This window comes from Prionailurus viverrinus, chromosome F1 (genome assembly GCF_022837055.1).
Source record: "Prionailurus viverrinus isolate Anna chromosome F1, UM_Priviv_1.0, whole genome shotgun sequence".
NCBI lineage: Eukaryota > Metazoa > Chordata > Mammalia > Carnivora > Felidae > Prionailurus > Prionailurus viverrinus.
In genome coordinates this window covers 61,409,607-61,425,773 of record NC_062577.1, presented here as the reverse complement: position 1 = coordinate 61,425,773, position 16,167 = coordinate 61,409,607, and the positions used below count along the sequence as shown (strand labels likewise).

Below are 16,167 nucleotides of genomic sequence, written 5' to 3'. Positions count from 1 at the left end.
TGTTTTTGGTCTTTTGTTGAGCTGTTAGAGAGAATGGGGCCACCTTTAACAGCAGCTGGGTAGCTAGGATCCCAGATTTTAATATTGGGGTTAAAAATTTGTTGATGGCCTAAAAGCTGTCCTGGTGTTGCCTCCTGTGTGACCTTGGGTCAGTTCAAAACTAGTGTTTCCGTCTCTATTTTATAAAGGGATTAAAGCTTAATCACGCCTGCCCCGGGTCAGAGATTAGTCTCTCCTCCAGCGTTTTAAGATTTTGTGATCTCCCTACCCCAGCCTTGCTTTCTTTCCCAGGAAGACAATTTTGATTCCATTGTTTCTAATCTTCCTTCCTTCTGAACCTGAGTCATCTGCCAGATGGATACTTTTGCCTTAATGTGACCTTTAAACCTTCCACATCAGAGTCTAGAGACAAGCACTTTCTAAATTTCAGTCTGGTCCAAAAGACACTTTAATGGAATCAGAAAAGTGAGGGACTGAATGACCTATTTAATTAAGTGTATCTATCAACTGTTCCCTGGGGTGGTGTCCAGTTTGATTCACAATGACTTCACTGCCCTCTGGGAGGGGATAGGGAAGGAGGGCATTTCCATTAATGACTTCTTATTCCGCAGAACAGATCTCTCTAATGAAAATCAGCCGATCAGCTTCCTCTGGTCACATCCTGGCTCAGGCGGGGTTTGCCCTGTATCTGCTTTGGTCTCAGTAAGAGGGGGGGTTAGGGGAAGAGGTCTTGCAAAATCTCAGAATGCAGTCAAGGTTTTTCTGCCCTGGTTCCTGCCTGTAATGGTAATCTCTTTGTTGACACAGTGGGGAGCCTAAAGGCTTTTCTTAAGCCCTTAAATCTGCTTTTATTTTTTTTCTTGTGGCGAGTGCTGGCTCTGAGTGTGGGACAGGATTTGGTCTACTCTGCACGGCAGTGCCAGCTCTCGCCCTCTGAGCCTCTCTGAGCCTCTCTGAGCCTCTCTGAGCCTGATAGCTGCCTTCCCTGAAGACCTGATGGGGCGTGGTCAGTGGCATTGATGTAGGAGACTGAGAAGTGACAGGGTCTCTGGTGTTCTGAGGAGTGTCCCTCCATCACTACCAGCCAGTAGGGCTCCTTTTTTCTGTTTTGTTTTGTTTTGGGGTTTTTTTGTTGGTAAAACACCGTTCCTATGTAGGCAGAACAGCTCTATGTGGAATCTGCTTGACTCCTAATCTGGTCCAGGTAGAGGGAGGCCTGACTCCTACTCCCTGACCCCGCGCTGGGCTCTCCCTGACTTTTCTCTGAAGTGCTCCTGACTTAGCTTAACCCAGAGTGTGGGCGTTGGTGCTGTGCAGGGGGCAGCCAAGTGTGGAAAGTGTAGAACCTAGAAATTCTGCTTTTGCCCTAGGGGATCTTTTAGTGACTCAGAGTACAGTATGTTAGTGTCCCTGGGGTACAAGAGAGTCGAGATCAGTGTTTTTAAACCCCTGGTTTTTGTTGCAATGGGTAGAAAATCAGGTTAGTGGGTTATTACCCACAAAACCAGAAATTAGGGGTGCCCGGCTGGCTCAGTCGGTGGAGAGTGCGACTCTTGGTCTTAGGGTCGTGGGTTCAAGCCCCACATTGGGCATAGAGGTTCTTTAAAAAACAACAAAACAGGAATTTAGTAGGATGCGGCATACAGAACGTAGCACACACACGCTAATGGTAAATATCGCTTATTCTTTCGTGAACTTTCGCTATAAATATACTGACAAACAGAACTGAGACGTCGTGGTCTAGATCCCAGAGTATTTTCTTAGGGTACTGGTTCTCTGACAGATGTGACTTCTCAGCGGGGGTCCCGTGAGCCACCGTGTCTGAGGAATCACGTGTAGTGCGCCCCCGTTGTGGAGCTTCGCGCTGTACGTGAATAAGTTGTTTCAGAAGTCTTGCAGCTAAACGGCCACCAAATTCACTTGACCATAGAAGTTTTCTCGTGCAGTAACTCTCAGCATTCTGAGGGACTGGTTTGTGGAGGGACACACTTGGGGAAACACTGATTTGGTGGTGGTGTCACGAGGGAAAGTTACATCTCTTCAGTCTGGAAGCTTCTGTATGTAGGGGCCGAGGATGCCTTTCCTGTCCCCGGGAGAAGGGGGGGGTGGGTGCCATGTCGCACGGGCTTTGAGAAAGGTGGAGGTGGGTCGGGTGTGAGAGAAGCACTTTCCCCCTTGACCCGGGCTGAGGGCGGTTGCCCTCCATGAGGTGGGGCTCCTGTGTCAGAAAGGACAGTAGCCAGGACCCTGATTGCTGAAATCCTTTCTTGCTTGCTTTCTTCTCCTTCTTTTTTTTTTTTTTTTCTTCTTTTTTCTGCAGATGTGGGACCTCGGGAAAGGTCTGAAGATCCCCCAGCTGTACCAGTCTGGAGTGGCTGTCTTGGTTCTTACTGTGTTGTCCTCTGTAGGGCTGGCAGCCATGTGAAGAGTGAAGTTCCCAGCATTGTCTTCCCATAAATGATTCACTGACCTGTCTTCCTGTTGGTGACTCTCTTCTCCAGCCGAGGCGCAGTTCTCCTGATTTCCTCAGACCCTTTGTGCTCGCACATCCCCTTGGAGCTCAGTAGCAGTAGATACCTTATAGAGCCATGGCAGTGGGAAAGGGCCCAGTTTCCCCTCGTTTCTAAAGATGGAATGACTCAAAAATTCCCTTTTCCTGCCCCCAGCCTACAGCCTACTCCGGGCCTGGGAGCCCTCATTCTCTGTCCATATTGGGCCTTGATTTGTGCTGACGGTCAGCTTTTGGCTCCTTCTTCCTGAGACAGTGGAAACAATGCCAGCTCTGTGGCCTCTGCCACGGGGACCGGGAGTGGGGCTGTGGGCGCCACCGCCTGTGGGTTGCTAGCTTAAAGGACAGTTCTGTTCACTGGTCAGAGCCCAGGGTCTTCAGCGCCCACACAGCATGACCGAAAGCACAGGGGTGGGGGTGGCGGGGAATTAGCCTGTCCCAGCTAGAGGGAGATAAAGAGAATCAGTTGACTCTTGAAGCAGGTGCTCGGGGGGGGGGGGGGGGGGGGGGGGAGAGATACACAGCTCTTGATGCAAAAGGAAGACCCAGAAAGTTATCGCTGAACCTATGAAGGGTTATTTTTTCCCCCTGCGTTTCTGGAAAAATGAGCCTCTTTGCTAATCCAAGTTCGTAGGGCATCTTTTTCTGAAACTGAATTAAAAAAATCGTTTTGTCTTTGACTCTCCTTGAAATCGAGAGAAACCCAGAGAACGGCGGTCGGGGAGGAGCCAGTTTCCTCCCCACTCCCTCTGCTCTCAGGCGTTCACATCCCCCAATCTGACCTTTCACAGGAGGGAAACCGCTCGTCCCTCTGCCACTGACCACTGGAACGGTCTTTAGGGAATCAAATGCAAGTAGCCAGAGATCGAATATCATACAGAAGCCTCAGAGACGGAAGGAGCAAGAGAAAGGAAGCTTAGCATGTGGAAGCTCGGCGTTCCCACAGGCTCCAGAATCCCGCTGAGAACTGCTTATAAACCTCCTGGTGCAGTTCAGCACGCTGTGAGCCAGGAAGGGAGCCAGAGCCCCAGAGGTGGCAGCTGAGGGATCATGAGCTGGGTACATAGACTGGGAGAGAAAGGGGGGCAGAGACGAGACAGGAGGGATTATTCAAGACCCGGCAAAAATTTGTAATTTAATGGGAAGACTTGCTGCTTTGAAAATCTATATGAGCCAGGCTCTTGGGTCCCTAACTCCCTTGGTGGGAGTGCTGTTTTGATATTCTTTGGAAACTCAGGGGTAACATCTGTCTTGTCTGTCTGACCTGTTGGCCAACTGGTTAATGCTGTGGGTTGGAGAGGAGGAACAGGGACTGTGTAACTGGTGGCCGTTGGGCAGGAAGACCTCGTTTAAGCCAAGACCGCGGGGACCTGCTGCCACAAGAGTCTTCCTCCCGGCCCCCAAGGGGTCTTTGGCTTTCCACGCTGATTGCTTCTCCCTTTTTGTGCAACTAGCCCTGAAGAGTCTTTGTAGCCTTCCTCCGCTTAAACCCTATGTCCTTTGTCCTTGTCCTTGGAGTGAGGGACAAATGTCCATGAGGGAAGGTTTTGACATCGGAACCGGGAAAGGTTCGGCAAGGGCATTGCATTGAACAGTCAGCACCAGGACGATGTAGAACAGGAGAATGGTAAACAGGTGTTAGAAGCCGGGAAGCGGATCTTAACTTTTTTGGTGGCTTCTTAACCATTTGACTGGTTGGGGTTGGGGTCCAGTGGTCATCAAGTTTGTTATTCTGCCCTCAATTCCTACTTACCATCTCTCTTTGTTTTTTAGGGTTTTTTTCCCCCCCCCTCTATCTTCTAATCACTTTTGTATCTTCAGTTTTCAAACTATGGATGTACGTTTGCTTGAGTTTCACTTTTATAGCTCTCTCTAGTTTGTCTTCCTGGTGTGTTCACCATCCTCAGGTGTGAAGTCTTACACAAAGGTAGTGTCTTCTGCCCGTGTCTGGCTTTCCTTACCTTTTCTCCCCCATCTTCTCCAGACACACGCATGCAGCCTCTACTCAACGCCTGTACTTCCGACCCAGAAGTTGCAGTAGGAATGCTCGGGGTGAAAAATGAGGGGTGGCAGTGAGGGACTGGTGGTTTGAGATTTCTTTTGCTACGATTCAGACCAACTTACTCTTGGTCGCTTTTGGAGTATAAGTGACTCAACCTGTGTAAACACGTATTCCACCTCAAGCCCCTGTCATGTTCTTATTCCTATTCTGTTTCCTCCAACCCTCCTCCTACTAACGGGTTACCGGGGGCAACCATAACAGGAGGAAAACATCCAAGTCACTAAAAGATTCAACAAATGATGTTTATTTTCCAAACGTACCTTTATTCCCACCCTGAAATCTCCCTGTTCTATATCCCTCACCAGGGGTCTTGCTTCCTTCGCTCAGTCTCCAGACAGGTTTTCTCAGTGGGGTCCCTGGGTGTCTCCGGAGTTCCAGGTTTGTACGTCTGGACCTCAGCTAAATTAGGACCTGCCCAGTGCTCCGGCATGCGCGGGCTCCCAGGTGGGCTCTTGGGAGAGATGGCTGGGCTTTGGGGGCCTGGAGTGTGACCTGCAGAGGGGTGTGAGCTTTGGGGTTGGTCTGGGGAACTGAGGTTTACAGCTGGGGAGTTGGGGATTATGGTGGGACTTGGTGCTTGTTGTACGGTCTTTGTGATCCACTTCCCGAGTTTCCTCTGACTGTCTGGGTCCTGAGGCTGTCGGGTAGAATGCAAGAGTTATGTTTCTGGTCAGGCCTAGATCGTTCCTGGTCCTTAGAATCCTTAGAATCCTAGCTCCCTTTCTCCCCGTACCATGGACAAAAGGTCAGGTCAGGTCATTTTACACTGGGCAGGGGGGAGGGCGTAAGATGTCATTAGCTCCTCTCCTTAGGTGTCAGAAGACGGGGACTAGACAGGCTAAGACAGAGCTGGTTAGAGGCTCCCCTGCTGGGATAGTGATGCCGTAACAAGAGGCATTTTTGAGGTTGAAAAGAAGCGGGGGGGGGGGGGGGGGATAATAGGATTTGAGGTTGGGTGGGAGGAATAGATACCTTGCCGAAGATTTCAGGACGCAGCCCGTTGGAGGCCTTGAGTAAATCCGGATTTTTCTGTATCCACTTGGTGAGGGAGGCAGCACCAGCCACTGTACGGGAGGTCAGGGTCACCCGGGCGGGGGGCACCTTCAGAGGCATTTGCCAGGTGCCCATGAAGGATCCCCAAGGACTTGCCTAAAAGGAAGATGACGCGGTCCTGCGGCAGGGTCCCCACTCCCAGTACCACACCTGTTGGCAGGTCTGTTGTCTCCCTTCCACCCTGTACCCTCGGGAGGCGTGGCGACGAAATCAGTCAGAGACACAGCCTCCCCACCCTCGCTTTACCCCCTTTCTCATTTAGGCCACTCTTATTTTTTTCAGCATATTAACTCTGAGGGCCTAAATTAAATCCTGTGTCCTTGGGCTAAGTCTGACAGAGTGCCCACTGCATAAGTATCATCACGTGAAGGTGTTCATCAGTGTAAGGAATTCTGGGTGCTCACTCTGTCATGTTGGATAAACTGGCAGTTTGGGGGTGGTCGTGTTGCAGTGGTGAATTAGATGGAATTTTAATTTCCAGATAGTGGCTGTGCTAGATTGCAAACCTCCAGTCTCGGTCACCCCAGTTCTGTGCCTCAGTTCTTTACCTTTCTCAGTAGGGATGAAGATCAGTATCTCACCTTGGAACGGGGCACCGAGGGCAGCAGATGGCCACGATCATTGGCGATAAACTGAGTGTAGCCTTCGTGGGAAGAAATTCTCTAGGGTAGAAGCGAGGAGAGAAGTGTTTGTGAAAATGGAGTGGAAAAGAGAGAAGGTGTCCTAGGGGCTTGAGGTAAGGGCTGAGGGAGAGGAGGGTCTTAGACTTTAGAACAGGCTAAGGAGTTCGGTGCCAGTCAGTGACAGAGAACATGGGGTAAAGAATCAGAAACCGGCCTTGCAGGAGCCCTGCCCATGAACCTCTTTTGTTGGCTTGGCGGGAGACCAGTTCTGCAGATACTTGGGTGAGAAAGCTTTTTCATACTGTGGAGAGAAAGACGAGAATCTCTGTGAGGCTCAAAGGCCCCATGCCCAGGAAATGATAACTAGGCGAGTCCTTGAGAGCGGAGGACCAAAGACCTGAAGGCTTTAACTCACTGTAGAAGGGATGTACTCTTGGGTCTGCATGTGTGCTGTTCAACATGGGCCACTAGCCACATGTGGCTAGTAGACACTTGAAACGTGACTAGTCTGAATGGTGGTGCTTTGGAAATAGAAAATACAATGAAGACAGTACAAAAAAGAGAATGCACACATTTAAAGTATTGATTAAACATTAAATAATATTTTGGACTTACTAAGTGTATCATTAAAATTAATTTTATTTCGGGGGCACCTGGTGGCTCAGGCAGTTGAGAATCCTACTCTTGATTTCAGCTCAGGTGATGATCTCCTGGTTCGTGGGATCGAGCCCTACATTGGTCTCTGTGCTGAGAGTGCGGAGCCTGCTTGGGATCCTCTCTCTGCCCCTCTCTGCCCCTCCCCTGGTCACGTGCGCACACACACACACATACTCTCTCTCAAAATAAAATAAACTTAATTTGATTTCTTTTTAATTTTTTTCATGTAGCTACTAGAAAATTTTCAGTTACGTTGCAACTCGCATTATCTTTTTACTGGGGACCCCTGGTCCAAAACAGGGGTCAGCAAAGTGGCCCGTGGGCCAAACCCATCCTCCAGTCTGTCTTGGGATGACCTGAGAAAGCTAAGAATGTTTTTTATAGACGAATATTTGCGATTGATATGATAAAAGGTAACACTAGCTTTGTATCCCAATTAACTAAAATGTTTTCTCATCCCATAAGAATTCCATTTTTTTCGGGGCTCCTGGATGGCTCCGTCAGTTAAGCGCCTGACTCTTGGTTTCGGCTCAGATCATGATCTTGCAAGTTCATGAGTTCCAGCCCCATATTGGGCTCTGTGCTGACAGTGCGGAGCCTGCTTGGGATTTTCTCTCTCTCCCTCTCTCTCCCTCCCTTCCTCCTTCCCTCCCTCTCTCCCTCTCTCCCTCTCTCCCTCTCTCCCTCTCTCCCTCTCTCCCTCTCTCCCTCCCCCACCCTGCTGGTGCTGCCTCAGTCTCTCTCGAACTTAAATAAACACGATCTAAAAAAAATCGTTTTTTCATTAGTATTCCCAAAAATATGCAGTTACTATATTTTCAATCTTGTCAAAATTTTATGGAAAAATATTTTGCTGATGTAAGTACCCACATAATATCTCTGATTGTGTCTCTTGGCCCTAAAAATAAAATATTTATCCCTTTGCCCTTTACAGAAAAAAAGACTTGCTGACCTCTTGTTTAGATCCTACAAACTTAACCCTGAAATACCTTTTGCTCATCATTGGGCCCTCTACCCTGAGGAGCTAAGGAGGTGAAAAATAGTCTCACCCCACTTTCAGCTGTCCATTCAATAATCAGAATCCCATGGGAGGGTCAGTCCAAACTTGGAGTCTGGAAGGCAAGATGAAATGTTAGAGATGGGAAAAGAGCTTACCTGGTTTGCACTGTAGTTGGTGGCCATGATCCTGCCACTTTTCGCTGTTTACCTTTGTTGCCTGGCAACTGCAGAAGGCAGACCTTCCGGGACTGCCGGTCCCTTCTACTTGTTCTTCGCTTTCTCCGATGACACTGCTCCAACCTTTCCCGTGACACTTAGGTTCATTTTCGTTTTAGGGATGTGAGAGAGTAAATAAACATGAAAAAATTAGCTCAATAGCAGCCCTCTCTCTTCTTTAAAGAAACTTTTTTTTGAAGTTTGTTTTGAGAGAGAGTGAGCAGGGGAGCGGCAGAGAGGGGGAGAGAGGGAATCCCAGTTAGGCTTTGCACTATCAGCACAGAGCCCAACATGGGGCTTGAACCCCTTGAACCATGAGATGGTGACCTGAGCCGAAACTAAGAGCTGGGTATTTAATCGACCGAGCAACCCAGGCACCACCCTCCCTTCTAAACTCGTGTAGACTCATTTGTATTGTGAAGATAATAGGGCCTCCCTTTACAGGGTAAATGAGATAAAGTGCAAAGTGTCTAAACAGTGTCATTGCATAGGAGGTACTCAGTACTAGGGCAACTGTTTATAGGTCCCCTACTTCATTTTCTCAGACAGAAATAATGTTTTATAACGCGACTTAGATTTATCCCCAGAAGGAAAAAGCATCTCTTGTCCTTTGTCCTTAAATGGCTCCTGTCTCCTCCATCACTTCAGAATCTCAGGGCTTAAGAACACAGATACTTGGTGTTGGCAGGGATGGGGTAGGATCAGGAGCCGGTGGGGGGAGATCGGGCAGGGATGGTGAGAAAACCATGGTGTGGAAGGCACCAGATTTGGGGAATTAAGTGGTGGTGCCAGGGCACAAACCTAATGTTTGTGGGACTGGGCAAGCCCTCTGAGACTCCTGTAAAATGGCATCAGCATATCCATTTACTGGGTTGTCAGAATTCATGAGAAAGTGGCACTGCCACATAAGTTGTAAAGTCTGTTTATACATGAGATGTTGACATGAAAAAAGTCAGTTCAAAGAAATGATGATGGAGAACCAAGAGAGCGTCATAAGGGAGAGTCGTCAGTCCCTTCTCCCTTCCTCTCCCCCCACCCCCACCCAAGTCACCACCCCAACCAACACACCGGGTATAAGAACACTCCTGCGCTTCTAGAATTGGAGGTACAAAGAGCCTTGGTTCTGTAGGCTCTGGCAGTTAACCCCGGGATAACCTGAAGTCTGGAAAGGACGTGTGTGCTCATTCCCTGCGGTCCTCAGCACCCTAGGGTGATACCATTAAGAACCAAGGACTGTGCTCTAGGGTATCCTTTGTGGTCCTGAAAGCACAGTGACAGTTAAGCAACTGCATTTCTCATGGAACTTCTGCCTTCAGCTGGTTCGCTCTTCTGATAGAGTTGTAATTATCTGATGACCGCATTCTTATTTTTAAGAATTAACTAGTTGTTGTTTAATGGGCGAAGTAATGTACTGGGGGTGGGGGGAGTTCCAGTTTTACAGAAGGATGTCAAGTCTCCACCTGACTTCAACCCCCAGTCTTGCTCCTCAGAGGCAATTACTGTTACTATTGCTGTCGTAACTACTTGACCATTTAGGTTATTTCCAGCCTTTTGCTGTTATAGACGTGCTTGCAATGAAAATCTATATATGCATATATATCTTTATGAATAGATATAGATAGACCTGTATGTATTCTTACGAACGTACGGGATTGATAGGATACGTTCCTAAACGTGAATCGGAAAGTCAAAAGGCTTGTGCATTTAGAACGTTGAGTAGACAATGTCACGTTGCCAAAGATACTATGCCAGTTTGTACATCTCCTGGAAGTGCACGAGAGGGCTAGTCCTCCACTCTCTTTCTAAAACTATTACTAATGTTTTTCCTGTTTTTGTCAATCTGACAATAACAAGCATAGTTACTATATACCAGCCACGGTTTTAATTGCTTTTTATTACATTTTCTTACTTGGCTCTCGTAACCACCCCAGCCAAGGAAACCGGGGCATACCCAGGAAGGATTAGAGCCAGGATTTCATCCCAGGTATTCTGACTCTACAGCCATCAGTTTTAACCACTTCCACCATATTATCTCTTAAAGTTGGAGGTAAACCGCGGTAAATCATTGGGGGCGCCTGGGTGGCTCAGTCGGTTGAGTGTCCAGCTCTTGGTTTCAGCTCAGATCATGATCTCACAGGTCATGAGTTCAAGCCCTGCATCAGCGTCTGGGCTGAAAGAGTGGAGCCTGCTCAGGATTCTTTCTCTCTACCTCTGTCTCTGTCCCTCCCCTGCTCCTGCTTATTCTCTCTCTAATTAATAAACTTAAAAAGAAGGACAAACCATGGCTTATCATTGTTTTAAATTTGCATTTCTTCAATTATGATTTTTTTCCCATATGTTTATTAGCCTTTTTATTTCTCATATTTTTTTTCCCTGAAAATAACCTTCTGTGTCTTTTGCCACTTGCAATTGGGCTGTTGATCATTTTTTATTAATCTTGAACTCTTTATATATTAAGGAAATTAGTTCTTTTGTCAAATATGCTGCAAACATTGCAAACATTTCCTGCCAGTGTGCTTGTCATTTAATTTTTTGTTGTGGGCTTTTTTTTTTTTGGCCATGGATGTGTTTTTAATATTTACATAGTCAAATTGATTACTCTTTCTGTGCTTCTGTATCTTAAGCTTTGAATGGCTTTTTGTAAATTTGAATGTTTAAAAAAATAATTCATAGTTTCATTTTTTATATTTAATTTTTTTTTTAATTTATTTTGAGAGAGAGAGAGACCAAGTAGGGGAGGGGCAGAGAGCGAGGGAGAGAATCCCAAACAAGGCTCCACGCTGTTAGCGCAGAGCCCAAAGTGGGCTCAGTCCCATGAACCGTGAGATCGTGACCTGAGCTGATACCAAGAGTCAGACACTTAACCAACTGAGCCACCCAGGTGCCCCTAGCTTTAAATTCTTCCTGGAATTTATTCTGGTGACTAGACTGAGATCAGGCCCCAGATGCCTAACTAGCTGTCTTGGAATCATTCATTGAATATACCATGGTTTCCTTGCTGACTTGAAATGCCACCTTTATTTTATTTCCTAATTTATTTAGGTCTATTTCTGGATCCTCTAACCTATTGTTCTTGGGGGGAGGGTAACCATTTTAGGTTGTCTCTTTAAAATCCAATCCGGGCTTGGACCCGTGTCAACTCTCCAGTTAGAATTTCACAAAGACTAGGAAATTGTAAATAATAACAGGCAATTTTCAAGCTTCTTATAAAATTGTACTGAAATTTTAGTCTTTCTTCAGATTGATTGGTTGACTTCCGGAACAGGAGATGGTCTTTCATGGGACCAGATTTAACTCTTTCAAAGTTGGAAGGCCCCATAAGGGTCCCAGTCACAAAATATGCCTCAAGATATTTTCATTGTTTGCTTCAGTTCTGTGATGCCTGAAATTAGACCTCAGGAAGTCTTTCATTTGGATTCCGATCACTCATCACTCGCTGTGGAGTTGCAAGTCTGCTTTGTATCTGTAGGTAATGTGTAAATTGTTTCTAGCTGAGGGTAACCACCAGCCTGGACCCTGGAGTCAAACTGCCTGGTTTAAATTCTGGTTTTGCCTGAACACGTGACCTTGGACAGTGACGACATCTTTCTGTGTCTCAGTTCCCTTGTGGTGTGAACTGGGGAGAGTCTTCGTTTTGAGCGGTAGACACATCTGATATGCCCAGATAGCAGATGTTTGGGTCTTAAAGAGTTCTAGAATGCAGAAGGTAGAACGTGGTCACGAAGAGAGATTGCTTTTCCTCCATCTGTGTTTTTCCCTGGACTGCTTTCTTCCTCTCTGAAAGCCAGCGTTCCCTCGTTGGCAGCCATCATCCTGAAATAACATAGGCTTTACCTTTCTTTTTAAAGTTTTATTTATTTAAGTCATCTCTACACCCAATGTGGGGCTCAAACTCATGACCCTGAGATCAAGAGTCACACACTCTTCCGACTGAGCCAGCCAGGCACCCTGGGCTTGTACCTTTCTTGCAACCTAGTAAGAGTCTTAACTAATGTCATAGAATTTGGGAAGAAGAAAAAGAATACTGGTCAGTTTAAGTGGAGAGAGACCATAGAAGGTGAAAGTTTCCTGCTTTTGCTTTGAACCAGTAGATCTTAAAAAAAAAAAAAAAAAAGTACCTGGAATTAAAAAAAAATAGTGATAAAAATTTTTAATTAAAAAATAAATAATAAAAACAAATAAATGAAAATTTAATTAATTAATTAATTAATTTAAAATAAGGAATAGCTTTCCGAAACCAATGATCAGTTCTTGTATAGTTTTACAAACTACACTTTGTAGTTTGTGCCTACACAAAAACTAGAAATAATAAATACAAACATGTATTTTATTCATCACTGTTATCTTTTACAATAATTATAGCAAGCTATACTACTTACTTTTAAGATTAAGAAATATGTTTAGGAGGCACCTGGGTGGCTCAGTTGGTTGAGCGTCTGTCTCTTGATTTAGGCTCAAATCATGATCCCAGCGTTGTGGGAATGAGCCCTGAGTCAGGCCCCATGCTTGAGCACGGAGCCTGCTTAAGATTCTCTCTCTCTCTCTCTCTCTCTCTCTCTCTCTCTCTCTCTCTCCTTCTCTCTCTCTTTCTCTCTCTCTTCTCTCTCTCTCTTTCTCTCTCTCTTTCTCTCTCTCTCTTTCTCTCTCTCTCTCTTTTCTCTCTTTTCTCTCTCTTCTCTCTCTTCTCTCTCTCTTTTCTCTCTTTTTCTCTCTCTCTCTCCTTCTCTCTCTCTCTCTCTTTCTCTCTCTCTTTCCCCTGCTTGCACTTTCAAGGAGAAAGGAAAAGAAAGAAGGAAGAAAAGAAAGAGGAAAGAAAGAAAAAATGAAAGGGAGGAACAAAGGAAGAAAGAAATACATTTTTGGGGTGCCAGGCAGGCTCAGTTGATGGAGCATGCGACTCTTGGTCTCAGGGTTGTAAGTCTGAGCCCCACGTTGTGTGTGAAGATTACTTAAAAATATTTTTTTTTAAAGAAACATTTTGAAAAGAAATGTAAAGTTTATTTTTGAGAGGGAGAGAGAGACACAGCATGCGAGTGGGGGTGGGGGGGTGGGCGCAGAGAGAGGGAGACACAGAATCCGAAGCAGGCTCCAGGCTCTGAGCTGTCAGCACAGAACCCAACGTGGGGCTCAAACCCACAAACCATGAGATCATGACCTGAGCCGAAGTCAGAAGCTTAACCAACTGAAGCCACTGAGGCGCCCCTAAAAGAAATGTATTTTGAATATCATTACATATTAGTGTATCAAGAGCCTCCTTGCTTTTTTTATAACTGCATTACATGGATGATATATTACACTTTAATCAGTGTCCTATTATTGAACATTTAGTTTGTTTCTTGCTATTACAACAATGCAGAGATGAATAACTTTGTACTTGTGTTGTTTGCATCTCTGAGTATATTTGTGGGATATGTTTATAGAAGTGAAATTATAAAGTCAAAGGGTATTGCATTTTTTTTTAAGATTTTATTTTGAGGTACTCTCCCCATCAACGTGGGGTTGAACCCACAATCCCTAGGTCAAGAGCTGGATGCTCCACTGACTGAGCCAGCCCGGTGCCCAAAGGGTGTTGCATTTTGATAGACATTGCCAAAGTGTCTTCCAAAGAGGTTACACTCCCTCCAGCAATGTGTCAGAGTTCTCAGGCAAATTTTGGAATCTTGATAGATTGATCAGATCTCCCACGTTGTTTCCTTTCACCCCATACTCCTTCCCAGAAATTAAAGGGATCTAGAGCAACTTCTCCCTCAAAAATTTGCATTGTTAGACAAACTCCCTTATTTGGTGCTTTCTAATTTATAACAGCCAAAAGTCAGCAACTTATACTTTTCATGTATCCCCCCCCCCCCCCACGGTAATTTTTTAAATCAGAAAAATCATTAGTGACCCCTTATGACTAAAACTTTGGGTATCTTATCTATTATGATTTGGCCTCCTGAATCACTGTCTCTGGTCCTACCATCAGCTCTCGAAGGTTTCTTCCAGATAGTTCCAAGGGTACCTTCATGCTACTTTACTGGGGCAGATGGCGGTGAGTCTTACATGAGAAACCAGGCTTGTGGCTATTTTCCTGGGCTAACAGGATCTTATCCCACCGAGTACTGGCCCAACCTTGAACTATCTATCTCCCCTGGCTTCTGTATATTCCCTCAGAGTTCCAGACATAGTATAGTTCTAGACACAGCACAGAAGAAATGGAGGGCCCAAATACACAAGCTATTTCAAAGTTTCTCTATAGATTACAAATTGCCAATTCTGTTTTCTTCCTGCGAGGAATCTAAGGCTCCCTCTATTGGAAACTACTACATCTCCCCACACACACCGGAAAAGAATATTCTTGATCAGAACCCTTCGTGAGGAATCTAGAGAACAAACTGTACGCAACCAACATGAGCAGACACCGATATGTGTCACTAGTGGTGAGAGTTAAACTTACGTGTCCTTGCACAACTAAGAATAGCGACGGCTGTGATGGACACAGTGTGGCATGTGCTAAGCCATGTGCTCGGACAGCACGCGGGGTGGCCCTACCTTTGAGAACAGATACGATTATTCTCCAGCGTATTGAAATGTAATCTCCACAAACCAGTAATATGTATTCTTTTATGTCAGGTTTCGTAACCCTGTAAATGTAGTACAGCCATCAGCGAGGAGAGTTTGGGGAGAATATTTAAGAAGTAGACTGCGTCCTGATTGTCAGGTACAGACGTCAGCTAGGACTAGCAGGTGTAAAAGTACTCAGCAAGAGATTTTTAATCTTTTTATTTTTTTTATAATGTTTTAAATGTTTCCTTATTTTTGAAAGAGAGATCGGGAGCATGAGTCGGGAGGGGCAGAGGATCCAAAGCAGGCTCTGTGCTGACAGCCCCAACGCAGGGCTTGAACTCAGGAACCTCAAGATCAAGACCTAAGCCAAAGTCGGAGGCCCAACCGACAGCCCCCCAGGCACCCCCTCAGCAAGACATTTTTTTTTTTTTTTTTTTTTTAATTTTTGGGACAGAGCGAGACAGAGCATGAACGGGGGAGGGGCAGAGAGAGAGGGAGACACAGAATCGGAAACAGGCTCCAGGCTCTGAGCCATCAGCCCAGAGCCTGACTCGGGGCTCAAACTCACGGACCGCGAGATCGTGACCTGGCTGAAGTCGGACGCTTAACCGACTGCGCCACCCAGGCACCCCGAGACATTTTTTTTTTTTTAAAGGAGAGACTCCTAGATGGGTTTGCTGTTTCTCCATATTAGGGGTTTTTCAAACACACTGCTACCACGTTCACACCACTGCCGACACCAGATGTGTGTGTGGGTTCCACACCAAGCAAATCTGTGGCTCCTCCAGCTGGGTGCCCTACAATTGAACTCAGTTCTGACACTGTCCACCTAGAGATCGTATCAGGTCCCTGAGGCGAAGGGCTCAGTCCCACAAGACCGCGCCTCTCCAGCCACCCCCAGTTCAGGTGCCAGTTGCAAGGTCCAGATTGTCACCTGATAGCTATAAGCGAGAAGTTCTCATGACGCCTTCCTTGAGTTTAATTTGGTAGAGCGGCTCACAGCACTCAGGAAAGCTGTTTACTTACTGTTTACCAGCCTCCCGTAAAAGGATACGATTAAGGACACAGAGGAACACCCAGATGAAGAGATGCTTAGGGCAAGGGATGCGGGAAGGGGTGTGGAGCTTCCCGCCCTCTCCAGGTAGGCCCCTCGCGGCACCTCCCCGTGTTCGCCAACCTGGAGAGCCCTCCAAACCCTGTACTGTTGGGATCTTGATGGAAGCTTCATCGCGTAAACATGATCAATCACTAACTCCACTTCCAGCCCTTCCTCCCTCTCTGGGAAATGGGGGTGGGCCTGAAAACTCGAGGCTTCTAATCTTGGCTCTTGTCTTTCTGGTGACCAGCCCCTCACCCAAGAGCCCACCCAGAGTCGCCTCATTAGAACAAAAGACACTCCTACTCCCCAGGAAATTCCAAGGGATTTAGGAGCCCTGTGTCCGGAACTAAGGTCAGAGACCATCTATTGGCACAAAAGATGTTCTTAGTGCCCTTATCACGTA

General features: G+C 46.3%; 2 protein-coding genes across 6 annotated transcripts in view; one reads left to right on the top strand and one right to left on the bottom strand.

Moving 5' to 3' along the window:
• Nucleotides 1-3,189, top strand: part of SDHC (succinate dehydrogenase complex subunit C) — a 35,952-nt gene extending 32,763 nt beyond the window's left edge. For all 3 annotated transcript variants that reach the window (XM_047839847.1, XM_047839846.1, XM_047839848.1), the window contains one exon: nucleotides 2,321-3,189. In XM_047839847.1, coding sequence (XP_047695803.1) covers nucleotides 2,321-2,425 — 105 coding nt within the window. In that variant the 3' untranslated portion in view covers nucleotides 2,426-3,189. The remainder of the gene's footprint in view (nucleotides 1-2,320) is intronic.
• A 1,603-nt stretch (nucleotides 3,190-4,792) lies between these two features.
• CFAP126 (cilia and flagella associated protein 126) overlaps nucleotides 4,793-16,167 on the bottom strand; it is a 28,479-nt gene continuing 17,104 nt past the window's right edge. Inside the window, exons 1-7 of one of the 3 annotated variants that reach the window (XM_047839845.1) lie at nucleotides 8,921-9,003; nucleotides 8,112-8,216; nucleotides 7,954-8,016; nucleotides 6,486-6,548; nucleotides 6,206-6,284; nucleotides 5,544-5,720; nucleotides 4,793-5,208 (exon numbers count right to left, since the gene is read on the bottom strand). In XM_047839845.1, the coding sequence (XP_047695801.1) occupies nucleotides 4,870-5,208; nucleotides 5,544-5,720; nucleotides 6,206-6,284; nucleotides 6,486-6,547 (657 nt within the window). In that variant the 5' untranslated portion in view covers nucleotide 6,548; nucleotides 7,954-8,016; nucleotides 8,112-8,216; nucleotides 8,921-9,003 and the 3' untranslated portion in view covers nucleotides 4,793-4,869. Of the gene's footprint in view, nucleotides 5,209-5,543; nucleotides 5,721-6,205; nucleotides 6,287-6,485; nucleotides 6,549-7,953; nucleotides 8,017-8,059; nucleotides 8,217-8,920; nucleotides 9,004-16,167 lie in introns of those variants that run through there. The other 2 variants (XM_047839843.1, XM_047839844.1) reach the window with 2 other exon arrangements.